The sequence below is a fragment of the Notamacropus eugenii genome, chromosome 5 (assembly GCF_028372415.1).
Source record: "Notamacropus eugenii isolate mMacEug1 chromosome 5, mMacEug1.pri_v2, whole genome shotgun sequence".
In the NCBI taxonomy this organism is placed as follows: domain Eukaryota; kingdom Metazoa; phylum Chordata; class Mammalia; order Diprotodontia; family Macropodidae; genus Notamacropus; species Notamacropus eugenii.
The window spans coordinates 341015828-341043771 of NC_092876.1; the positions used below are offsets into that span (position 1 = coordinate 341015828).

At 40.3% G+C, this 27944-nt stretch overlaps 1 protein-coding gene across 1 annotated transcript in view; it reads right to left on the reverse strand.

The window, feature by feature from the left end:
* Positions 1–27944, reverse strand: part of PDIA5 (protein disulfide isomerase family A member 5) — a 188141-nt gene that overhangs the window by 16052 nt on the left and 144145 nt on the right. The window contains exons 12-14 of the mRNA XM_072613786.1: positions 15668–15738; positions 14925–15088; positions 1274–1404 (exon numbers count right to left, since the gene is read on the reverse strand). Coding sequence (XP_072469887.1) covers positions 1274–1404; positions 14925–15088; positions 15668–15738 — 366 coding nt within the window. The remainder of the gene's footprint in view (positions 1–1273; positions 1405–14924; positions 15089–15667; positions 15739–27944) is intronic.

Below are 27944 nucleotides of genomic sequence, written 5' to 3' on the forward strand. Positions count from 1 at the left end.
ATAAATGAAAATGAAGACCGAAATTCTAAGGCCCTAAGAAACAACACCAGTGAAAGACTGAGATCTTTTCAAATTGTCCTACAGGTGGGAGGTATAGCTTGAAAAGGGAAATGACAAAGACAGAGAGGGAGGGTCCTGACTTACTAAATCAGCTGTCAGACAGAGATTCTGCATCTGCTGAGCTGACAGAATATTCTGCAGGTGAAGCCTCAGAAAGATGTTCTACTTGGAAGTTAGGGGCAGTGGGGCCCCTAAAGGAGGGCGGATGACAACTGGGTCAGCTTGTTACCAGACTGAGCTACACACCCCGAGGGTTCCCCACAGACCTCAACTTCTATTATTTTCACTCCATTAGGCTGAGCTGTAAGTTGGGGAAAGAGAAAAGTAAGAACAAAGAAGGAAATCCTAAGGTGCGTTCTGTTAAGTATCAATTAACATTTAAAATAGGGATGCGCAAAAACCCAAATTTGCAAATACCAGCCTAGGAGCAGAGTTGTGGATCACCCTTAGATTAGTCTTTGATTAAAACTAGACTCTTATGGGAGTTCAGGAGAGGCAATACAGCAGCTGCTGTACCCACAGGGACTCAGGAGGGTGGGTGGATGTAGGTGGGAGAGGAATGGCATTGTTCAGAAGGGTATTACTCAAATTTTTTAGGCCATCAAGGTCTTGAGGATGGAAGTGTATTCATTTCGGTGCCTAATTAAAGAGAAAGAGGAGAAGGTAGGAGAATATGAAGGTTAAGTGGCCTGCTAGCAAGGTGGCTGTCTAAGCTGCCTGCCAGAAATAGAAATAGGTTAGACAACGGATGAATTCCCAACAATTAGGGGTGTGTGAAATACTGGAACAAGTGAGAAAACGCAATTTCTCTCTTGCGCAATCTTTAAGAATAGACTGACTCTCTTCTGTGTAATGAACTGATAAGGTACAAGTGCTCCAGATCATGGTGTGGAGGGAAAGACATTGAACTTTGAGTCAGGAGATTGGGTACAAGTCATTCGTCAGTTGTATGTCCATGGGCAAAATCACTTCCCCTCTCTGAACCTCAGTTTCCTCATCTATAATGAAAGAACTAGATGAGCTAATCTTCTAAGATCTTTTCCAGTTTTAATGGTTGGCAAACCCCAAGAAGTTCCTGTATGCCCAGAGAATCTCTTAGCCTCTGCTTTTGGCCCAGAGACACTCTTTTTCAGATAAACAGGAAGCTAGCACCCACTGCCTCCCTGCTCTACACTAACTTCCTGTCTAGATGGCTAATTCCCCATCTACTCACAGGGCGCATAGAACATGACCAGAGCATGCTTCTTTTTCTTCAGGGCTTCCCGAAAGTCCACTCCAGTCAGGTGCAGCACACTGGTTTGCTTTTCTTCCCAGGCAGGCTCTGGGGGTGGGGGTGCCTCAGGACTGGAAGAAACAGAACACAACTTTGATTCCAACCATATAGGCTATCTTTCAAATGCAGATATCCACAAAGATACACAATTTTAGCATATTTTAGAGAAACCTCTCTATATCACTGCTTAAAACGTTCTTATGTTATGTTCTAATACACACACACATGCATATATATATATGTATATATATACACACACACATACATAAACACATGTTTTGCCAGGCATGGTGGAGCACTCTTGTAATCCTTGTTTCTGGGGAAGGCCAAGAACCAGTGAACCTCCTGGGTTAGAGAGCTCTGAGTTAAAGTGGGACTACAGCCAAAAGAGTTTCCACTCCAGGTCTGGTACTAATATGGCCAACCCTTGAGAGTGGAGAGTCAGCAGGTTGCCTGAGGAGGGTAAAAACAGGCCTGAGTCAGGAAAAACTCAACAGGTTAAAGCTTCCATATTGATCAACACTGGGAGCAGATCCAAGAATGGTCACTGCACTTTCAGTTTGAGCAAGATAGGGAGAACTAGTGAAAAAGAAAGGAAGGAAGGAAGGAAGGAGGAGTAAGGAAGAGAGAAAGGAAAGAGGAAAGGAAAGAAAGGAGGGCAGAAAGAGGGAAGGAGAAAGGGAGGGAAGAAGGAAGACAAAACAATAAGAAGAAAAGAGTTCTTGTTAAGCTTAGATTTTTAAAAATTTCTGCCTTTTCATAGAAAGCTCTAGTAAAAGGAGAGCTGTGTTACTTTTGAGACAGTCACTAAAGCATCATTTAATGCAGATTGAATATAATTTTTAGGGCCCACTTTTCCACCCAAACTACCTAAGTGAGAGAAAAGGTGAGCTAAACACAACTGTTTTTGTTTTTAAGCTCATTTTTTTTTCTTTCTTTGCTCCAGTCTTAAGAATAAAAGGTGTTTTTTCTTCTTTCCAAGGCTAATCCTTCCACTTCTGTGTTCTATACCTCGTTCCATTTCTAAAATGCTGCCTCCTCTCAGAACGTAACACATTTGTCACAATTATACTTTCAAGCATCTTGAATCTGCTTTTACATGGCTTTCTTCTTTTGTTGTACACAAATATACATTGGCTCCTTCATCTTTAAAAACAAGAACAGACCTTTACTTTGCCCCCACTGGTCCTATTTCTTTTCTTCCACTGTCAAATTTCTATACCAAGTGGTCTACACCTACCGTTATTTATTTTTCATTATCCTGGAAATCTAGCTCCTCTCTCTACCATCCTACTAAAACTGCCAAGCAGACACATTTTCCTTGATATCCCTGCAATAATTGACACTATTCCTCATCCTCTCCTGGAAACTTGTCCTTTCTTGACTTCCGTGACATTTCACAATAAGGCTCCTTAAGCAGTTCTTATTCTTTCTCCAGCCTTCTTCAAGGTTCAGTCCTCCCATCTACAATTATCTCTTCATTCAGGGAGCACATGTACTCTCACAATTTCAATTATCACCTCTGTGCATATTCCAGGTGAGAGAAGAGGAGCAAAAGAAGGGAAGGCAACGTACACACTTAGCATCTCTTCTTCAGAAATCTCATTTACTCATACATCTTTATCATGACCTGTATGAAAAGAAAGCCTTATCTCTAGCACTGAGTTCTCAGCCTGCATTTCTAATTGCTTCTTGGATAGTTCCAAGAATGCACCACTGTCACATCAAACTTGGCATGTTTAAAATAAACCTATCTTTAGAGAGAGTGTGCTATAGTGGATTTCAGGAATTCTGATATTTTCTAAATGTGTTATTGTAAATAAATCAAGTAATGTCTCTGAGCCTCAATTTCCTTATACGTAAAACAGAGAAAATAGTTTTTGTATTTCCTACTTCACAGAGCTGATATGAATAAAATGTTTTATAAACTTTAAAGTGATAGATAACCATGGGAGTTACTATTTACATTCAAACTGGTCAGATTTCTACTAATGGCAGCAACATCCACCTAATCACCAGGCTCAGAAATTCATAGTCCTTTTTGAGGAGTCCCTCCTTATTTCTCCCATTTAAGCAGTTACTAAATCTTATTGATGCTCCTTTCACAATATTTCTTGAATACAAGAATTATTTTGGAAATTAGAAGAGACCCAGTTCTAGTCCATAACTGAGCAGGAATCCCTTTTGCAACATTCTCCCAAAATAGGCATCCAATTTGCACCAGAAGAAAAATCCACTCTCTCCCAAGGCAGCCCTTTCCATTTCTGAATAGCTCTAGTTATTAGGAGGCTTTTTCTTATGCCAAGTCTAAAAATACTTCTCTGCAACTTCCAGCCATGGCTTCTCGCCGTGTTCTCTGGGAACAAGCAGAGTGACTATGATCCCTCTTCTCCTACACAGGCCTTGAGACCAAGTTCATGTCCATCAAGAACTCTTTTCTTCTCCAAGGTAGATATCACGTGTGTTCAGTCAATCTGTGGGTGGCATGGTGCCAAGTTTCTTGACTATCCTGGTTCCAATCTTCTGGATGTACCACACCTTTCATTAAGGCTCCCTTTTCTCCCCTCACATGGCCACCACCTAGGGCTACTGCAGTACAGATCTGGTCAGTCTTCCTGCCTCAAGTCTCTCCCCATCAAGACTTCAGGTGGGACCACATCAACTCTCTACTCAATCAATTCCACCAGCTCAGGTTCTCTATTAGCTCTAGGATCAAACAGGAAAAACCTCCATATGGTAATTAAAGTTCTTAACCTGGCCTCTTCCTTTCTTTCGAGTCTTCTTACACTTTACTCTCCTCTTTGATGTAGCCACATTGACCTTCTTGCTCTCCACACATGACACACCTTCTCTCAACTCTGTTGGTTTTTCACTGACTGCCTTCCCATGCCTGGACTCTCTCCTTATCTCTGCCTCCTAACTTCTCTGGCTTCCTTCAAGAATCAGATTAAATCCCAGTTTCTACAGGAGGCCTTTTCTGGTCCCTGGTCCTGGTCTCCTCTACATCTTCCCTTCCCTTCCACATCTTCCCCTGTCCTACTACTTTTAACTGCCTTCTGAGATTTCTTTATATTTATTCTGTATATATCTTTGTATGTACACAGTTGTTTGTACACTGTCTTCCCTGTTAGAATGGAAACATTTCTGAGGGTAGAGAACACATACTTGCTTTTTTTTTTAGCAAGTCTTAATAAATACTCCTTGATTGACTGAGGTTCTTAAGCAATAATCCAATTAGTTTTGGATAATCAAATCAATTTATACATACATATACACATATACATACATATACATATATACATACATACACATGTGTACTTGTATGTATCACATCACTCTCAGCCATTCGAGTTCTGACCCTTACCATGCCAAGATGATTGCAATTGTCTTTTGTTTTCCTACTCCAGTTATGTACACTGCTAAAAGATTACTCTTTCTAGAAGCTAGTTTTCACAATGTCTTTCCCAAGATTCAAAACCTGCAGTAGCTTCCTACTGCCTAAAAAATCCTATCTCCTGCCCGATCATTTAAGAGAGTTCACAGTCTCAATTTAATGGAAAAGACACTGAATTTAAATCAGAAATAAGAGTCATGAAGTCTAAACCTGATACAATAGCCACAACCATCAGCAAGCTATAACCTCTGTGAATCTCAAATTCCTAATCTGTAAAATGGAGACAACAATACCTGCTCTCCTTACCATGAAGGGTGGTTAGGATGATAAAATGAGATAATTTATGCCAAGGACTGGGTACAGTGCTATATATATTTGTGTTATTATCATGTAATTCAAAGCATATTATGAAATTTTGTTCAAAAAGCATTTATAACATGCTTTTGTACCTGGCACTGGTAGATGTGACACAATGTCTGCAATAAAAGTCACTCAATATATAAATTGTGTTGACAGAATGAAAACACTTTGATGGCTGTTATTGGAACTTTAATTGCACAGTCTTGCTGTGATCAAAACTGAGGCACCAAAGTATGTAAAGATGGCTAAAGGTTTTCTATCTAAAGAGATAAAAGGAAAAGGATTAAGATTAATACTGGTTAGGGATTATAGTGAGTTCTGTGTAAAAGTATCTGTATTTCTTTAAATCTTATTCTAAATTATGCACCAGATATTTAAACATAAGAAAGAGAAATAAATGTTGATAGTTTTGTTTTGCTGTATTAAAAAGATTTCTAATTTCATTTTAGAAAAGAACTTCACGCGAAGATATATTACATTTCCTTTTTACTTTACCAGGTCTTTGGAAACCTGACCAGTTCCTGAAGCAATAATGATGAGACTTCCTGGGTACCTTATCCCAATCATAAATTAATTAATTAGGAGGAAAGAGCAATCCAGTAAATCAAGTCAAATCTGTAAGTACATATTATGCAGCTACAGTCCTATATGTCAGACTAACACAATGATACCACAGTAAGCACTGGAGATAGAAAGAAAAGATCACATTCTAATGGAGGAAATGACATGCAAACAACTATGTGTTTGTTTAGTTGTTTTTCAGTTGTGTCTGATTCTTCATGACTCCATTTGGGGTTTTCTTGGCAAAGGTACTGGGGCAGTTTGCTATTTCCTTCTCCAGCTCATTTGACAGATGAGGAAACTGAGGCAAACATCATTCATTAATTGACTTGCCCAGGGTCACAAAACTTGTATCTGAGGCTAGATTTGAAATCAGGTCTTCCTGACTCCAGGACCAATGCTCTGTGCATTATGGCACCACTGAGCTGCTCAAACAACTATGTAAGACAAGCTATATCCAGGATAAATTGGAGCTGCTCTGTTGTTTGTCCTTCCTTCTTGCGGAGGACCATCATCAGGGAGGTGATGTCATGACATGTCAGTGAATGGGATTTAAGTGAGGGAAGGCTGTGCAAGATCATCAGCCTTGATCTCTCCTTCCAGAGTCAGATACGGATCAGGAGGACTGGAGATAAGTTGGAGCTAATCTTAGAAAGAAGGCATGAGCATGAAGGGGGAGCAGGTAAGGCTTTCTGCAAAAGGTCAGATTTTCAGCTAAGATGTGAAGAAGTCAGAGAAGCCATCAAACTTACAAATTAATGACAAATGTAACACTTTTGTAAACCAGAGATTGGGAACACTTACTGACTGAGAGCTTCTGACTTGGAAAAAAAATCATGAGTGACACAGAAGAAAAAGTCATTTCATGAAATGAACATTGTGTTTAGATAATGAAAAACAAAATGTTCAACTCATACTTCTAAAATGAATAAGAGAGAAACCAAACTTTACTCAATAGCAATGCCAAAAATTAAAAACAAAAAACCACTCAAGAGTGTTAAATGTGAGGACTGCGTTCTCACGGTGGTTCAGCTGCAGGCAATGCATTTCCCAGTTCCTCACCTGTAAAATGAAGGGAAGGGAGTAGATGACCCTTAAAGTCCCAGCTCTAACATTCTATCATTCAAGGTGTCTATGAATACCATCACACTGGCCCTCCCTTCAACCCTGTCAGAGTTGACGGGAGGTCACATATAAGAAGCAGCATGGTAAGAATGGGAAAATGAATGGATCTGTATTCATGACTTCAGCTCAAATCTTGGATCCACTACTTTTTTCTTGTGTTACTCCGGGCAAGCTATTTTACCAATATAAGCTTGAATTTCCTCTTTTATAAAACAGGGACGAGGTCTAAATGATTTCTAAATTCTCTTTTACTTCTTTGTCCAGTTAAGGGAAGGTGATGGAGTGAAAAGAAGGAAAGGGGTAAAGGAGATAGAAGAGCTCAATAAACTTGATTTAAGTATTAGTTAATGTCATATCCTGAGATTCTGGGGTTTTGGAATTAAGAGAAAGCTGTTGACTTTTATCACAGACTTTTGGGATTCTAGTTAGATCTCCAGCGGTTCAGAACGGTCCTCTCTGCAGAGTGAAAATGCTCTATTTCAAAACTGATTTTTGAAATGAGTATCTATTTTCCTAGGAAAGTCCCCTCCGCTGCTGTGGTCCAATGTGGAAGCCTCATTGTGGCCTGGAGGTGGCCCTGGCCCTGCGAGCTGTAAGCTCTGGCAGGTTCTATAAAACTAGAAAGGCTTTGAGGATAGCCTTGGCAAGAAGCAGCTGCTGGCTGAGGAACAGCTCTTTTCTAGTAGGTCTGGCTACCAGGCCATGGATTCTTTAGCCATGACAACCCATGACAGAAGATAAAATACAAAATGGTCTTTGGTCCTCCATTTCCCCCATTTGGCTTTGACAGTGATGGTGGCAGAAAAAGGGCTAAAAGAAATTCACCTAACAATATGAATTTTATCACTGAGACTAAGTGTGAGCTCTTAGTCTAATGACCAATGAGCTGGAATACTCCTAGAGGGACTGAATCATATCAATATTGACATTCTTAGTATAAATGAAATCATAAGGAATAAGGAAGTTACAATTAAAAGAAAATATGGCTCAAAGGTTTTCCTTGGAAAGACAAATTATGAAGTTCTCATCCTGTGCCCAAGGGCAACAAGAAACATCATTTTATGAGCTATTTGGTCATCTTGACACGAAGTGTTCATGATGAGAATGAACAAAAAAGACCACTGTGAAGATAACTGTGACTTTTAAGCACACATTTGTGGCATTGATGAAAACAAAGGATGAAAATGAAGAAATTTTATGAAGAGCTTAAGATCTTCAAACTAAGTGACCATATGCATTAGTAAGTGGTGACTTCAATGCAAAGGCATATGGGAGAAAGGTGAAAAACATGTAGGTATGTAACTCAGTATTCAGAAAAAAAAAGATGCTTAAAGGCTTGTAGACCACTCAGAAGCTTCATTGCTGTTTCTCTCTCCACCCTCTCCTTCCCTTGACAAACTCTCTCAGCACACAGATGAAAAGAAAAAGCATTACAATTAGATACAAAGTACAAAAAAATCAGTTAAAATCAGAAGTGAAACTTCTGATCCATGGAAGTGATATGAAAAATGTTACTTAGTACCAGAAACTAAAGAATATCCTTTTTAGACAGAGTAACATATTGGAGAAGGAGGAATCTTAGATTCTGAATAGTTAACAAGCACATTAACACTGACTACATATTGCATATACTCTACTCTAGGACATGCATAGGGGTGTGCATGAGCCCAAAAGGTATGTGATCAACCAACTGGAAGGTGGAAAGATGGGTTGGATTTCACCTTCCCCACAATAACCAACTGCTGGGCTTGTCTCCAAAACAAGTCTCATTCTGCCTCCACCCATCATCTATCACTCAGAAACCTTATGGCTCATTTGCAAAGTACAATTTCCTATCTACTCCCCTGCACTGTGCTGTGCTATCCTGTCCCATGCCCACTACCCCACCCCCCACCCCAGGTGTTGCCCCTCAGGGTGGTTATAACTGGTTACTTAGGAACTCACAGCAGCAGATAGGCAGATGCTAGTGGGAAAATTCTACAACCTCTCCCTCTAGTATGTACACTCTTTGCCGTGGAAGTCAGCATACGCCCTTCAGAGAAGAGGATCCGTACTCCGGGGCAGTAATCTGTAAGAACTCTTCTCTTCTCCTTTTTCATTTTGGGTGGAACAGAGGGAGAAGTCACAGGATGAGCCAGTATAAATAGGTTTGAATCTCATTACACCATCTCCCTCCCCCCCAAACCTACTTCACACACTTCCATCTTTGTCAAGGATATACCATCCTTCCAGTCGTCCAGGTTTACAAACTCCATGACAAACCCGTCATTTTCACTCATCCCACATATCTAAGCAGTTGCCAAATCTTGTCATTTCTTTCTCCACAATATCCTTTCCAATACTCCCTTTCTGTCCAATTATACAATCACCACTCTATTTCAGGTCCTCATCACCTCTCATATGGATTATTACCATTATTACCAGCTTCCAAATTGGTCTTCTTGCCTCAAACCTTTCCCCACTCCCATTTATCCTCTAAAACCTGATAATGGAATTTTTCTTAAAATGCCAGTCACACCAGGTCACTCCAACCCTCCCAATTAAAGAAATCTCTAGTTGTTCTCTATTGACTCTAGGATGAACTGTAAACTCCTCTGTTTGGCATTCTGACCCCTTCACAACTTGGCCCAATGGGCTTTTTAAAAATTATACGTTAGTCAAGGGATGGGGGACCTGTGTAGCCTCGAGGCCACATATGGCCCTCTAGATCCTCAAGTGTGGCCCTTTGACTGAATCCAAACCTCCTTGTTCTGTGAAGTTTGGATTCAGTCAAAGGGCTACACCTGAGGACTTAGAGGGCCACATGTCTCAAGGCTACAGGTTCCCCACCCCTGCATTAGTCTTTTTCCTACAGTATGGCCAGACCAGCCTTTCTACTACTCCTCACTCATGCAAAACCACAACTAAAATCTCCAAACATGAATAAGAAATTGAGGTATAAGACTGTCCCTTAAGTAGGACTATGGAAATAAAGAGGGAGAAGTTAATGGTGGAAATTTTTATCTGCTGAGCTCAAATCAAAGATAATTGCTTTTTTGTTTGTTTTTGCATTGTTTGTGGGGACTCCTGCTGAAACACTGGTATGTTTAATGTTAGGACTTTTCTTGGATTATTAGATTGTGGATCTTTCAATTTTAAAAGAATATCTTAAAAATTTACCTGCTTCACTAGCTACACTGACCAAATTGAGTTATTAATGACTAACAATTATTATTTATAATCCTACTTACCCTCCACAAGCCATACATGAGGATTTTTTTAAAAAAGAAAAGCATATCCAATCATATTGTTCTCACTAAAGATAGTGCCCTTAATAACAGCTTTGAGAATTTTCCTTAGCAATATCTTTAATGAGGAAAAAATAATAATTATATATAATTAAAATATTAATAAAATAAAAAAAATTAAATTTAATCTTTACCTCAGCTTTAAAAAATATCTTTATATATACTTCAAATTAGTAATATATTAGTATAGTAGTACATTTATGTAATGTATAAAATATATATACACATATAGTCACGCATACACACCCCTGGAATACTCTCCTTGCCTCTGCCTTCAGGAACCTCTCAGTCACCTAAAGAGGCTTCTCTTTCAAGAGGCCTCCCTTTCCTGCCCCAGTGTTAACCCCTCACCCCCATCACTTATCTGGGAACATGCTGTACCCCTCCCCTCTCAAATATAAACTCCTTGAGGGCAGGGGCTCTCTTATTCTTGTACCTGTGTCCCCAAGATCTGTCTAGCAGTGTCTAGCACATAGTAGGCATTAAATAAATGCCTGCTGATTACATCAAACCCAAACCTCCACGTTTTGTACTCTGAAGCCAAGCACATCGAGTGTATTCCCCATTTGTTAGGATAGCCCATTCAGACATTTGACCACAGTGGTACTGTGCCCCCTGAATCATCTTTACTTCTCTGGGCTTTTTTCATGGATATTCATAAGGCTCAACCCTAGAGGCCTTCCACCTTCCTGGTCACACTGTTCTGAGTGCTCCCCAGCTTATGATTGTCCTTAACTTGTGACATTCAGAACTGTCTCTGAAGAACAGAAACTGAAGGTCACACAGAAGACAGCAGAGAGGTGCACAATGGACCTACAGAGGGCTACACACAATACACAGAGAAGGAATCATACAGGAAACATGGTGCAAAGAACATTAGCCAAGCACTTTATGTCTGGGGATTATTGATGGACAACCAGTTTCTTTGCAGTATCAGAAGAACATGAGGAAGGCCCCAGAACACATGGTACATCTCCATGGCATATTTAGGTCATGGACAAGTACTAAGCAGGAATAGATGGGTTGATCGCTGCATCACTGGAGGCAATGTCCATAGATCCACTACAGTACTGATTTTTTTGAATCCTGATTCAAAATTCTAACCCTTGTGTCATCTGCAAAATTGATAAGCATTTCATATGTACTTTTATTCACATCACTGATAAAAAATGTTAAAGCGCCTAGGGTCAAGCAGAAATCCCAGTGCTCTCACCTTCCTCAAAGAAAGGTTCTAACTCAGAACCACTCATTCATGACCACTCTTTGGGTCTCATCATTCAACCAGTTCTGAATTCCCCTAGCAGAGGTACTATCTAGCTCACATCTCTCCATCCTGTCCATATTTTGTCAAATTTTCTACTGAAACTCACATCTATGGACAATGGGGTGCGGGGCAGAGGGTGCAGGACTTGGAGGTGGGAAGACCTGAATTAAAATCTTGTCTCTGCTACTAACTATGGAACCACCTGCAAGGCTTAATCTCTCTAAGCCTCAATTTCCCCAGCTGTAAAATAGAAAAATACTCACAGCATTTGTCCTTAGAAGGTTATTTACCAGGTTGAGACAAAGTAATACAGACTAAGTGCTTTTTAAGTGCCAAGAATTATTATTATTATTAAAATTATTATCCTCCTGATCAACACTGGTTTAGTAACTTTGTCAAAAAAGGAAATAAGGTCCACTTGCCATGAACTTTTCTTGATTAAAACCATGCTGAATCTTGGGGATCATTGTTTCCTTTTCTTGATATTCAGCATCTCTTTAATAATTCATTCTAGGACTTTTCAAGGAGTTGAAGTCAAAGTCATGATATCTGCCTTATAACAATACCACATGTTTATTCTTTGATCCATTTGCAATCCCAAGTCCTTTTTAGGCACATTTACAAAGAGATAATAATTTCTCATCTTCTATCCATGAAACTGTACAATTATGTACAACTGCAATATGTACCCAATTATGTGCAGTCATGTACATACCTCTTATGTATATAAATCTAAGCTTCCTCCTCCTGAATGAAATTTGAATGCTCATACTTGAGGCTTATCATTTCTCTAGACTAAGGTCTGCTGCCCATTTGCCATTTGCTACATACCAACAAAGTCTGGTCATAGGTCCTCTACCATCTTGGGAAACAGAGATGAAATACTGCTCTATAAACACATACCTGAACGAGAAAACTCTAAGGAAGTCAACTAATTCACATAAGTGGATGGCAGGGAATGAAATCTCAGGGCTGTAGTTTTGAACTCCCCTTATTTGCATGGTCTTACAAGAATTCCTCTTGAGGAGTGCACCATATTTCTTAATGATGGCCTGCTTTGCAGAGACAAAAGGATATGCCAAATCATCTGCAATAGGCTATGCCTGATGCTCCTGGCTCAATAAAGAAGGAGAATTTGTCAGTTGCTATGGACCCTTTTCAGGTGTGCCTCTTGCTATTTCTTTATTTGCTGCTTCCTTCCATACTTGCACACTTCTGTTTTCTATTTCCTGGGATACTTTGATACTCCTCCCTTGCACAGTAGCGTGTGGCTTCTGCCAGTGCACACTAGCTGTCCATCACCCAGGTATCTGCTTGAAGGAACACATCAGGGATGCATCACTGCCATGAATGACTTCAGACTGCTTCCTCTCAGCCTCAGCAGGCCAGCAAGAAAGGATGCTCTTAGAACAATTAATTATTCAATGCATAAGCACTTATTAAGTTCTAGTGTGCCAGGAATTTTGCTAGCATACAAAGACAAAAATGAAATAGTCCCTGATTTGTCAGAACCAACTAGGTGATTAGCAGTAAAGAGCTTGAGAAGAACCTTTCTCAGTAATCAAGAGCTCCCATTGTTTGTCCCCAAGTTCTTTAGAGATCTGAGGTCTTTGCTCACAGAAAACACACTTCTTTCCTAATCTTTTCTGCCTCTAATCCTGACTGCCACCTTCCCTCCTCACTCATGGTTGCTCTGTCTGCTCCTGGAATTCCCTACCTCCCCAAAATTACTTAAAGTTGCATTTCTAGACATCTTTGAAGTATTTCTTCTCTTTACTGTGCACAAGGTCACCAAACTTCAGTTACAATACCACAACTATGTGGCATTCATTCCTCACACGCACATTCATAAGATACTCTGTGCAGGTACAAATTGGAAAGGATTACTTATGTAACCTTGGACAAGTCATTCAGTATCTTTGAGTCTCAGTTTCCCTATATATGAAAGGGAGAAAAGTACCTTTTACTTTCTGCTTCATAGGTACCCTGAGGATAAAAATGAGGCAATAATTTGAGAACACTTTGGGGGGAAACAAAGCACTTGGCAAACTTTGTGTATCATTAATTGCGTATTGATCTTTTTCATACACAGTCATACAAACACAAAGCAATGACTGTAGAATGAACTTAGAAAAAGGACATCTCCCCCTGCCCTCTCTTTCTCTCTCTCTTTCTCTGTCCAGATCATACATACCACCAAGGAACTTAGTATTATGGCTATGATGAATTCTTACTTTTACTTATGTGCTGACTGAACAGAAAGCCAAGTATCATGCATTGGTTTTAATTTATCTTTATCATCCCTGCTATCCTCTGCTCTGTTACCTCTTAATGAGCCACCAACTGGCAATTCTGTGAAGCCAAAGGAAAAGGCCTGGATAAACAGCTTGCTTAATGCAATGCTAGCCCCAGACACAGCTTCCTGCAAGGCCCAGAGAATAGTTCTAGGATCTGAAATAAAAAGGCCACCCACCTCTCACAAACCTGGGGTCTAGAATGTAGCATTGTGCTCATCCTGCCATTGAGGCTAAGAGAAGGCAGAGGTTGAAGGGGATGGTAAGGAAAGGTCCTTTGTAGTGGCTTACAGTTTCCACAATGCTCTGAAGCTTATCACTCCACTCTCCTCTTGCAGAAAGCCTTTCCTAATTAAACCCATCTGATATTCATGACTACTTGACTGAATCCTGAGCATATACATACTCAGTTTGCCTTCCATTAATCTACACAGGTTTCTGTGTTGTTCTGTGAGGATCCTTTGAGTCCTTTCCCCTCAATATCTTTCTAATGTGGTCCATGAGAGAGCAGAGTCACTGATGGCAAGGACAATGCAGTCTCAACTTAAGAGCTTTCCATGGGGAGAAACCCTATTTCCTCTTTCTTCTATATCCACCAATGTCATATGTATTCGGGAAGTGAAGAAGAGGGCTAAGAGGCTAATTATGGTCTTTGCTGACTTGGGACCTCAAGCATGCCATTCCTGCCCATTCCTGCCTTCAATCTCCTTGCCAGTACATCTATACATATGACATAATTATTCCCTGGGAAATTATGGAAACAAGATTTAGAGAATTACCAACCCTAAAATTCTTAGATGAGAAAAAGAAGCCTGGAACAGCACCAGGATCTCTGATTATTTCTATACTTCCATTTTGTCCTAGTCTTCTCAGAATTCACATTTTTAACTCTGGGTTCTGTCAATCAGATCAGTTCTGTAACCATGGACCAATCAGCACACTGGTTCTTCTATTTCTATATTTTATATTCCTACCTTTATTCAGAGAGAGAAAAAAATGAAGTAAAGAAACATAACCTGGGGCTAAGGAGATTAAATGAAAGGATCCTTTGGGAAATACATGCAAGCACTTTACTAAGATTTTGAAAATATCATCCAAAGGGGATAAGAGTAACTCAATGGATTAGGAAGCATTCATTATCAACAAACTATATGATTTCTGGATTCTGGAATTAAAATCTATTTTAGATGAAGAGGGCCCTGAACTGAAGAAATTGGGGCTCTATGATATATTTCTTCCCCCCAGGGCAATCACCAATGGCTAAGTGCCAGAAATCTGGACATAATCTCAATATCATAAAACTTACTTCTGCATCCACTCAATAATCTTCTTCTTTGTTCTAAGCTGTGGCAAGGTATACTTTTCTTCTCCATCTTTAAAATATTTCAGTGTAGGGAACCCTGAGATCTGATATCGTTCTGCAGTAGCCTTGTTGACAGTGGCATCAACAGCTGCAAGGACACCTGGACTCTGGAATAGGGAAAGAGAAAATTGTGGGTCAAAGGATCAGGCACAGAGCTGCTAAGATGACAGATGAATCTCCCCCCAGTGGCACACAGCCAGTGCACGGACCATCTCTCTGGAGAGTCGTTTGTCAGTCAGACTCATGAATACCACTGAAAGTATTATCCCCATACAGTTCTAAATAAGATACCCAGATGAAACTTTTAAACCCACTCTACTAAAAGAAGATGGAACCTTGTCTCCAAGCTTGAAGGCCCTAGGGGACAAAAGGCGGGACAAATGAAATGCCATTTGAGATTTAAATTCTAGGACCAAGGTAACTCAAGCACCCAGAAGAATAAGAGAACATTTCATCACTATGTTTCCAGTTCAGACAGAATGTGTTCCTCACTTTTCCAAGAGACTACATGTGGCCAACAATGATGCACTGTGGATGACATGTACTAAAGAGATGAAGGGAACAGGAAAACAACTAAATAATCTGTTGAGGTAAGTTGCTTTTATGATTCCATTTATTGCTGATTTCTTAAAAAAAGGGTTAGGAGATAAAGGGGTAGGGGAGAGAGAGAGAAAAAAGGCACTTACATCAGCTGCTCCATGGAGGGCCTCAGCTGCACTCTCAAATTCAGGCTTCATCTTCTTACAATGTCCGCACCCTGTATAAAAAGTGGAGGTGGGCCAGGTACTGAGAACTTAGCTCAAACCTTCTCTATTCCCATGGCCTGCCCTAGACATAAAGCCAACCTTCCTGTTCCTGGAAATGGTGGCAAAGGAAGAAAGAAGGGAGCACCAATACTAATAAATGAGACTTGTCCAGTCCAAGTCCCAAGACTCTGGGATGGATTGAATGAAAGTGCTCTTCTGTTTGGGGAAGAGAATACATACTGTCCTAAAATAAAAATCTAGTGGGTATGACTTGGCCTTTTCTTGTACTTTGTTGCCCTATGGATATAGCCCTTGGTTCTGCCACTGTGGCAGAGTGTGTAATGACTCCCTACATATCGTGTAAAAAGTTTTCATGGTCCACTTAAGGGCATTGCTCAAGCAGTGGTGATGTCTCCTATGAGGTTAATTCTTCACCTCATCCTGAGCTGCTCCATCAGCATCCTGTAGTGGACAATCAATCAAGTACATATGATGGCTAGGTCTTATACCCATGCACTTATTCTGGAGTCGGCCTTTAAAAAAGAGAGCAAAGACAAAAGAGCACTAAGCAGAAGAGCTGCGAGGCTGATGAAGAGAAGCTGGCTGGACACAGGTATCGTTCCTTGGAGGGAAGCCTGTATATTCCTGTGGTCCCTTCCAGGGAGCCATGTGCAACAGAAGAGCTCCTGTCCAGGACTCCAGGACACAGTCACTGAGTTTCTGGACCAACTGGAAACTGGGAAGTAGCAAGCACAGAGCCAAAGGATGATTAAAATCCAAACTTTGCCCTTTGCTGTTACTGTGAGGTATATGGACTGTGCAGGTTCAGGGAAGGATGCTGACTCACTAATGATCAGTCTTTTCCCTTACATGGAAATTTCAACACAAGGAACACAGAGCCTAAATCTAAAAGACTGTAAGGGTGCCTGGAATGGTGGTACTCACTGCAGAGGAAAAGTTTTCTTAAACGTTTTATGTTTACTCTAGTGTAAGTCCTTTGCTTTTTATATTCACACCTCAAATGACTACACAGGGATATGGAATCTGTTGTGTGTGAAAAGGAGCATCTTACCAATTCAAAAGATACTGTACTTTGCCTTTTTACTATACCTGAAAGTGGTCAGAAATCATGAATGAACATTTAATGTATTTTTTTATACTGCTATGTAGTAATGATCTGTGAATTGCTTTTATTTTGATAATGAGTGCTTTATTGTTGTTTAGTTGGTAGAGCTGAAATAAGGTGTCAGAGTAAGGGGAGGGCTATGAAGCACATACAGTATGGAAAGCTGGTGATATGGAAAGTTCAGAAAGTAATTCACTATGCTTAGGACAAAGTTTGTTACCCAGCAAGATTTGATATTTCCTTGACATGTTGAGGATCCTACATTCTTCTCTCTCTCTCTCGTTCCCTCCATCTTTCTTTCTCCCTTCCTCTCTCTCAACAGAGAGTAAGCGACTTGCCCAAGATCATGCAGCTAGTAAGGAGGCTGGATCTGAACTAAGAGACTTGGTGGTGAAGTGGATAGAGGGCAGGACCTAGAGTCAGGAAGAAGCATCTTCATGAGTTAAAATCTGGCCTCGGACACTTACTGTGTGATCCTGGGCAAGTACCTTACCCTATTTGCTTCAGTTTCCTCATGAAGGAAATGGCAAACCACTCCAGTATTTTTGCCAAGAAAATCCCAAAAGGGGTCACAAAGAGTAGGACATGACTGAAACAACTGAACAACAACAACCACCTCTTGACTCCAGGCCCATCACTCTCTCCGCTGTGCTATCTAGCTATCTCGAACCCGACATTGCTAAGAAGTAATTCATTATAGCTCATCAAAAAAATAAAAAACCAAAATAAAAAATCCCCCATATACCAAGATTAACCCACTAAAACACACACACACACACACACACACACACACACACACACACACACACCTCAATCATAAAAACTTCTTTCTTGGCCTTTTCTGAACATTTGGCTTTGATTTAAAAAGGCCACTGGTTCCCTTTCCTCTGTGAAATACACCCATTTCTTCCCCAACACAGAATGACGACTCATTTTCAATTTCTCAAATCCTGAGCAGGGATTCCTCCAGGAGTGCTTTCTCAGTCCCATCAATTATTAGCAATATCCCAGACAAATCATTCTGTATATATTTTATGTTTATTTATCTGCATACATGGTGTTTGGCCTCAGTGGAATAGAGATATCTCTTTTGTCTTTGTACCCATCACCTAAGGCAAGGCATAGGTGAGTTGAATTGACACCTGCCTGTCCCACCTCAAGTCTGTGAAACTTCTGCCCATTTCTTCTCTCAACACAAGAGGACAAGCCCTGCTCTGCCTACATTGTAGGGTTAAACTGAGATAATGAATATGGAAAAGAATTTGTAGACTACAAAGCTTAACATAAAAGCAGAAAAGCTATTAATAGCTCTTATACCTCATCCCCACCTTAATTCACCTTCCTTGGGAACATGATAGTTCAATGGTAACAAGGTCATACAAGGAATTTCACCCTCACCAAGGACAAAATAGCCCTAACATGGGGAAATTGGGAAGCCAAGGGAATTGCCCAGTTTCTAAGGGCTCATTACTAAATTCCTCCTAATGACAAACCAGTGGGGCAGAAATTTTTAGGGTATCAAAAATTCATCACCAATCTACAGACACTGCCAAGGCTGGCACAGATAGAAACAAACCCTCAGGGTTTTCCTGAATTCCTGGCAGCACCAAAACAATGCCTCTTCCCAAATAGGGCCAAGTGACAGGAATGCCCTAGCAATCAACACTGAGGGTGTAACAGATGAAATGGACACTAGAGCCAATGTGGGGGAGGGAGGGAGGGAAGAAGGAAGGAAAAAAGGAAGAAAGGAGGGAGGGAGGAAGGAAGGAAAAGAATCCAGGCTGCTAAAAAAGCAAGGTGCTAAAAAGCAGGGAGATATGGAGTTGGACAATATAGAGATCCCAGTCTCACAGAGACAAGGTACCTCAGGAACGTCTCACTATAACTGAGATAACAAAGTTTCTGCTCCCCATCACAGACTTTAATGCACAGAAAGTGAATGACACAGGGCTATTGCTGAGAAAGGGTCACTGTATGACCAGATCATTTCTGAAGAGGAAGTTGACTTGCCTCCAATCATGTAACTAGTCCACAGAGCTGGGATCTGAAACCTCGGGTTTTATCTCCAAATATAGTAGCTGCCTCTTGGGAAGTTCCTGGTCTAACAGGCTATGCAAAGATGCCCTGGAGTCTTTTTGGGAAAAAAGCACATGTATGATATACATAGAGACAAACAAGGATAGAACAAATTACTTCTAATTGAAGATGTTTGGAAAAGTTGGGGTAACCTGAGTGACTAAAGTTGGGCAGGCCTAAACTAAAGTTTTCCTGGAAGAAGCATTTCAAGGACCTATCATTTGCAGCAGAGACTGCTGGAGAAACACGTTTGGTCTAGAGGATTTAGAAAAACTGATCACACTAAATAAGCATGCCTGAAGGATTGTCTAGAACCACATAAGCCTCTGACAAGCATTGTGGAACCTTTTCATTGTGGAAGAGCACACTTCCCTGTACTTCCCTAGGTACCTCTCTCTGTCATGACTTTCCAGGGATGGAAAATGAGCATTAAATATTAGGCAGAAATGGTTGGTTTCTGACAAGGACTTGGGTTCTCCCATCCTTCTGTTCCCCCCACCCCCCATATAATCAGAGGGCTCATAAAATCATAGTTATAGGTCTAGGGCTGGAGACAACTTTAGAGATCACCTAATCTAATCCTTTTATTTTACAGATGAGGAAACCAAGGTCCAAAGTTATATAATGAGTCGTAGGGCTGGGATCAAAACCCAGGTCCTATGACCCCAATGTCAATGCTCTTCCCACTACATATTAAAGGGAAGAGAAAGATGTATAGCTTTCAAAATTATTAGCCAGGGTACAAAAAAGTCATCTCTACTATTCTGAAGGTGAAAAGACCAAAGAAAACCCTGCCTCTAATGGAAGACAAAATTGCCTCTAGCATATTCCTAAATATACCTGGTGCCTTAACAAGAGCAGGGGAAAAAAACTCAGGAAAAGAGAAGAAAGGACTAGAAGAGTATCTATATGGAATGAGGAAGATTCCAGAAGGTATTCTAGAATACAGAAGGTCAAATGACATCTTATGGATGTAACAAATACCACAGGGTAAATCAAGGTGACAGTCTATTTCAGCACAATTTCCTGGAAATAAACATTTGTCTCTACATAGTAGATAGCTTCCAATTTATGAACAGATTGTGTTCCAAAAGTCTGTAAAGTACGTTATTTGGAACCTGGCATGAATATTCTTATTCAAATAATGCTTTGGTTTAGGACCCCACATGAGTCTACAAAAACCCATTTAGTCCATCAAGTATCCAAAGTACTTATTTAAATGCTATTTCTCTGGAGAAATGCATTCTGCATTCAACTTTTGACACCAGGGATACATTTCCCTCTGCTGGAAGCAGTAACAGGGAACCTCAGGGCAGGGATAAGAATGAATGAAAAAGCATTTGTTGGGTGCTTACCATATGCTCAGATTCAGAGAAGACTAAGGAACAATAAAGTAGCAGACCATCTGAATTGGAAGGGACCTCAGAACTTATTAATTTGTTAACACTTTACATGACCCCATCTGCATTTGAAAAGTTATATCTTTATGCTTTCATATATGATATAGTGGGAAGAATGCTGGACTTAGTATTAATAGAAGAACACCTGAGTTTAAATCCTCACTCTGACACTGAGTAGCCATGTGACCGTAGGCAAGTCACTTCTATATCTCAGTTTTTTCATCTGTAAAAAAGAGACAATGATTCTTATATCACCAAATCAAAGCATGGGGAAAGTGCTTCCCCCAGGAAAGGTTTTAAAATGCTGTGTATAAATGTGAGCTATTATTATTACTTCATCTGCTTTCCTACTTTCCTTATTCTTAAGCAAGTTATTCATAAGTAAAAAGTTGCCTATTTAGAATAAAGAAATTTTTATTGGTAATTCATTAAATAGAAATAGAATCAGATCCCATCATTTTCCTGAAATAAGTTTTAAAATATCCATAAGAGAACAGATAGGCTAGGTTAAAAAGCTCCACCATGATTAATGGTTAGTGGCCACTCTGAGACCAATGGAGCCTTAGAAGTTATTAAGTCTTTTCTTCTGATGGTATGCCTAATAATACTGAACCCACAAGCAAACAAAAAAATCTTTCTTACTTTAAGAAAACTATAGAAAGGGGGCCTGCACAGCCTCCCCCCATCACTCATGTGTGCATGACACAATGAGGGATGAGTGACAAAGCCCTTGCTGTCAGTTGGTTTTGAGGAAGTCTAACAATATACAGCAACTGCCAACATCAACTTTATTTATGAAATAAAATAATTAAACTATATGGACAAAGTTTGATTCAAGTGCTTCCTATGGGGATTTGACTGCGTAAGGGGAGAAGGATGATTGGCAGGAAGGTGTTCCGCCCAATTTTCTTTCTCTGAGATACAGCATGAATAGGTACTTCACCAACTCTTCTTTGGCAGGCCAGTTAAAGGCAACACTCAGTCAGGGTGGAGAGAGAAACAATGAGGGGACTAGCTATTCTCATCGTGGGGCATTTGTTACTTTTTTTTTATTTACAGACGTCTTATCGTCTACTGGAAATTTCCAGTTGGAAGCTTTGCTATTATCTTAAACTCTGCATCTAAAACTAAACTCATTAGCGTCTCCCCCAAAGCTGGCTCCCTTTCTAGATTCCCTTTTTTTATTAATAGTCTATCATTCTTCCAGTTATCCTGTCTCAGAAGCTTTTCCTTTGTTCCCAACAGCCAGTCATCAAAACCCTAACGAATTGTTCCTTCAACATGTCTCACACGTACGCTTTCCTTTTCACTCTTTATTTCAGGTACCTAAATTTTTACCCTTATGCATACAGTATTGTAAAATTGTCCTAATTTATCTCTGCCTCCAGTCTCTCCCCTTTATAAACTGAATTTGGAATCAGAAGGCATGAATGTGAATGCTTTCTCTATGACTACCAGTGTGAATTGTACTGAGTCTCAGCTTCTCTGGGTCTCACTTTCCTCATTTATAGAATGAGAGGTCTAGACTAGATGACCTCTGTGTTCCTTCTAAGTGCTAAATCATTGTCTCATCTTATAGACAGTTCCCAAATCAATCTTTCTCTATCACTTCCTTGCAATGAAATCTTCAACCTTATTTGCTACAGGATAAAAGCCTATTATTCCTTAGCTTGCCATTTAAGGCTCTCCACACTTTGACGGCAGCCTCTCTTTCTTGTCTTATCTACCTACTAAACTCTTAAAGAAATCTGAAGTTTAAACAATATAGGTCTATTATGTTTTCTAAATACATCATACTACCTTCCTGCCTGAGCTCACACAGGTTTCACACAGATTTGGAATGTCTCCTCCACTTCTTTCCAACCATCTGAATTCTATCAATCAATTAATGAACAAGTACTCATCTGGTGCCCACTCTAAGTCAATCATTATGCTGACTGCTGGGTATACAAAGAATGAAACAATTCCTCTGCCATCTTTCAAGGCCCAGCTCCAATCCCACCTATTTCATGTAGTGATTCCCAGAGCATTATAGTCCTGGGGACCTCATGCTTCGCAACTCATTCTCAAACGCTTCATTTAGTAGATAATCACAAACTTGTCTTGTGATTGTCCTTGTATTTCTGACTTGTATTATTTAACTATTCTTGTGGGCAGGTCTTGTCCTTGCCTCCCAAAAGACTATGGACTCTTTGAGGGCAAGGACTATTTCTTATATGTTTTCATAAACCCCATTATGGTGCCCAAATACTTGATGGTTTAAAGTATGTGATTTAACCTAAGTGACAGAGAAGTCAGTTACTGTATTTGTACATTCTCCTAGCTCCTGCTCCCTTTACCCATAGTGCTCAAGAAAATGTGTACAGCAATATTACCAAAGTCTTAGATTATCTGTTTCCTTTTCTCCAATTTAGAAGTTACCCCAAATCACCCTGAGTCTGACTCTTTTATGATTTTAAATTTTTGTTTCTGCTTCCAAGAATCAGTTCTTTAAATAAAAGAAATAAAAGAAATAACTGATCTATAAAATTCTACAAAGTTTCCAATGAATGGATGACAAGTCAATGAAGATGTTGACTCAGAGTTGGCGTGAGGCAAAGCTGAAAGGTTCTTTCCTTCCTCCCTATGGTGTGCTGGTCCTGGGTGGGGGTGGGGAGGATAAAAACATTATCTTATCACCAAAAATTGGTAGAGTTATGAATTGGCAAGTCATTCTAGAAAGCAATTTGGAACTATATCTATAAATTCACGAATCTCTGCATACCCTTTGACCTAGCATTACCTTTGTTCTACATCTCAAAAACATAAAAGAGAAAAAAATCTATATATACAAAAATATTTATAGGCACTCTCTTTGTAGTAGTAAATAATTGTAAAATATAAGGATGCTCATCAACTGGGAAAAGGCTGAACAAATTATGGTATATTATTGTGCTATAAGAAATTATAAAAGGGAAAGTTTCAGGAAAAACCTTGCAACAACTGTATGAAATGAGCAGTTAAGTAAGCAGAATCAGAAGACCATTTTATATAACAACAATGACATCGCAGAGAAAAACAACTTTAAAGGCTTTAAGAACTCTGATTGATGAGAAGGCCAACCCCAATTCCAGAGTACAGATAATGAAGAATGCTACCCATCACTGGAGAGACGTGAATGAAAGATCCCTTTATAGGACACGGCCAATATGGAAGTTTGTTTTCCTTGACTGTGTACATTTGTTGTAAGGGTTTTCTTTTTCTTTTTTTTCTCCAATAAGAGGGGGCGAGAGAAGGGAAACCCCTTGCCCCAACAACAAAATAGGAAGAGAAGAGAAGAAAGGTCATAAGAAATCACTGCCAAGAAGGATAGCTTTGAAAGTTACATGTGGACTACATGCTTAAGAAAAACAGCAAGTTCTACAGACTATATTTGTAGATTCCCATAAATCCTTTCCTATTCTACTATATGGAAAGGCTTATTTTACTGTGAGTTTAAGTTCTGAATAAAAAATGAACTTAAAAAATCCTGATGCCAATATGGCTACACAGGGCATTGGCCTTTGGGAAGTCCATGTCCCTAAAGGCAGTAGGCTATCCAGCTATGAAGCATTACACACAGGGAGAGGGGAACACACTTCACTGATGCTTTTAATACCCCAGTGATTGTGATTTAATAGGCCATTAAGTTTTATTGTCAAGCTTCCTTGTTGGGAAGTACTCTCTCTTTTCCTGGTCCAGCACAGAAACCCTTGGATCAATTCTTTTAATGCACTTCTCCCTTTTATTGTAGCAATGTCAACCTCCTACCTAGTCTTAGGCTCTTCAGTTCCACTGGATGCAATATATTTCAATTAACCGTCAGGACTTAATGTGGCGTTCCAGAACTTCAGGAGGTTCTTTTGGAAGCCTGCATGGCATACTACTTAGAGTACTAGAGTCAAAAGTCACAAAGACCCGAGTTAAAATTTTGCCTTTCATACTTGTTGCTGTTGTTTGTCCTTAGTTCTTGAAGAGGACCATGACATGAGAGGGGATTTAAGTGAGGCAGGACTGTGCCAGGCATCAGCCTTACTTTCTCCTCCTGAGCCATCTGGGTCCAGCGGCCTGAAATAGAACAGGACAACTGCAGAGGGACCATACTAGCTATGTGGTCAAGAGTAGATTACTTACTTCTCAGCCTGCTTTCTCATCTTCACAATGAGGGGACTACCCTCCTGCAGACAGTTACTCAGGTTCACAAGCTTAGAGTCATACTTGACCTTTCTTCCTCTCTCACCTTGCCCTCACCATCATTTACCACCCCCCCCCACTCCAATGAGTTGCCAAGTTCTATTTTGGATATAGAATTAGCATCTCATATCAATCCCCTTCTTTTCACTCACATATCTTACCCTAAAATAGACCCTTATCACCTCTTGTCCAAATCACTGGGATAATCTCTTGCCCTATCTCCTTCCAGCCTCTGTTCTCTCAAATTCGTTTCCTCACTGCTGCTAAATTAATATTTATAAAACACAGATTTGATCAGCAGAGTGCAGAGTCATGTGGGTGGGAGCTTTGATTTCTGTTAGGAGATAGAGACTGAAGCTACAGGTGGCCTGGCATGGAAGCTGAGACCAGATTGGGATAAACATATTAAAACTGCACTGCAAGAACCACCCCCTTTCCCAAAATCATATGGTCAAGTCATGGCTCACACCCCACACCAAGATGTTCGCCCAGGGTGCCTTACAAGTTTAAAGTTTCTGCCAATGATAGAGAAGGGGTCATTTCCTCCCACTCCCACTCTCTGCACTTCCTTCCCATCCCGCATCAGACACAAGTCGTTCTCCTTGGTCAGGCTAATGGGGACTGGTGTGGGATGGGTTGTCACCCTCCCCCATCCCCTAGCTCATTACTCACAGTTCATTAGCCCTATGGACACTAGCACACATGAATAGCTTTAAAGCCAGTAATTGCACTACCATTTCTGGGATGTATGTCAATCAGTTGTCCTGAGTCCAGTCATCATTTCCTTTGACTTCAATGAACTGATCGTTCCTCACTGGCCACCATTTCCAATGTGCTGTTCCCTAATTTGGATGCGACTTCCTTGAGGGTAGGGGTTGTACTATTCTCTAGCGCTTAGCACAATCCCTGGTATACAGTAAGCATTTAATAAATGCTTTTACATTCATTCATTTAACTGTACACAGTGGGAGTCAGAACAACTAAGTTATGCAAATAGGGATGGGAAGAGGGTACTGACGAGGAAATGGGGAAAAAAGAATTTTGTCTGACTCTGCCAGGGAGAGCAATCTAGTGGAATTCTTCCAAGGAGGCCTGACAGGTATATGCATGGTAGGGCTTCCCTCAATCCCTAACACCCCTATCTCCCTGCCATTTAGGACATAGACACATCTGCTGGCAAGCTTACTTACTGAGTTTATGATTTCTCCTTTTCCACTGGCTCACTGGAAGGTAGAGGTGACCCTAGATTCTTGAAGGTTCTGTCAGAGACTTCCAGTGGGTTCATGCTACGTATGCTACAGCTTCTTGGAGCCACAGGTGAGAGAGTTAGGTGACAGGTGGACAGCAAAGGTGGATGAGCAGCCCTCACACCAGAGGTGCTGGTCCACCCCGAACACCCCATGCACCCTGATGGGACGATAATGGATGATATGGAGAAGACAGAATGATTTGGTTCTTAATTGGCTTCTGTTGTTGCTAACAAGGTAAATGATCACTGATGTGAGCAAGTGAGAACAAAAATGACTAACAAGGAAATTAAACCCAAGGTAAGTGAGGAGATGGAAGGAGAGCACTTAATTGCTCTTACTGATTTTAAGTCATAAGGCTTGGACAAACTATATCTCAGGGTAGATCTGAGTGCTGGGCTACTGGCTGGAATCTCTCAGAGAGAGCAGAGGGCCAAGGCAGGATTTAAGCTAGGTAAATGTTGTCCTGATTTTTTCAAGAAAGAGAAGAGGATAGATTCTTTAAACCATACAGAACTGACTTTGAGTCCCAGCAAATTAAGAATATATTTAAAGGGAGGACTTGTGGGCATAGTGATAACTATGAGCCAGTATGGCTTCTTCAATACCAAGTCAGGCCAGACTAATCTCTTTTCTTTTTGGTCAGGATTACTATACTGGTGGCTCAGGGAATGCTATAGATACTGCTTACTCAGATTTCAGCAAATCATTTTTAAAAGTTTCTCATTCTATCTTTGTGGATAAGATGGTGTGTGATAGATGATAGTGCAATTTGGTGGACTTTACACTAGTTGGGCAAGGCCCAAATTAATGGTCTCTATTGGATGAGTGTCAGCCTGCAGGGAGGACTCCCCGAGAACATCCCAGGGATATAATTTTGGCCCTGTTCTGTTCAATATTTTTATCAATGACTTGGATGAAGACACAGATACCAAATTTATCAAATCTGTAGACGTTATGATGCTGGGAGGGAGAGCTGACATACTGGATGGAATAATCAAGATCCAAAAAGATCCTGACAGGCTAGAATGATGGGACAAATCTAATAAGATGAATTTTTAAAAGCAATAAATGGAAAAGACTTAGGGGAGACAGGGGATGAAATGAGAACTGTCTTCAAGCATTTTGCAGGGCTTTATTTTGGAAGAAAGACTAAAATTTTCTTGTTTAGCTCCAGGATAAAGAATTATGAGCACAGAGGAAGAACTTGCAGAGAAGAAATCTGGCTCAATGTAAAGGAAAACTTCTTAAGAATTAGAGCTGTCCAAAAGTGGAATGACCTTTCATAGTGGGCCCCAAATTCACTGTTGCTGGATGATTTCAAGCAGAGACCAGATGATCATATATTGGGGATTTAAGAGAAGATTCCTGCTCAGGTGGGGGGATTGGATTCAATGAGGTCTGTATCCTTCCAACTTGCATTCTTTGTACTGAGGATGGATAGTAAGTTCTCTTATGTCAAAATGAAACCAGTTTCCTTATAATTTCCATCCATTTTTCTTAGTTTTCCTACTGGAGCAATATATAACAAAAGTCTACCTTCAATTTCACGTGATGGCCTTTTAAAGAAAGCTAATGGGACTCCTCTTTTTTAGGCTAAACAGTTCCTTCAACTAGCTCTCTGACATGAAAGACAGTTCTTCTCCTTGCCAAGGTAAACCCTTCTATATGTAACCTTGATCTCATTCTATCTCATCATCTTCAGCAGCCTGTGCCCTTAACCATCCCTACGCTATCATTGATCTTTAATCAATCTCTCCCAGTCAACTGGCTTTTCTGCTGCCTACAAACATGCCCAAGTCACTCCCATTCTCAAAAAAACAAAGACAAAAACAAAAATCCTCATTTGATCCTATCATTCCCACTATTATCCCATATATTTCCTCCTCTTCTTAGATAAACTCAATGAAAAAGCTGTCTACAACTGGTGCCTCCATTTCCTCTCTTCTTACCCAATTATAAACTCTCTGCAGTCTGGCTTCTGACCTCATCACTCTGCTTAAGCTGTGCACTCCAAAGTTACCAATGATCTCTTGCCAACTGCCAAGACTTGTCTCTGTCCTCATCCTTCTTGACCTGCAGCCTTTGATACTGTGGATCATTCTCTTTTCCCAGTTACTTTTTGTTCTCTGAGGGTCCAGGACTTTGTTCTTAGT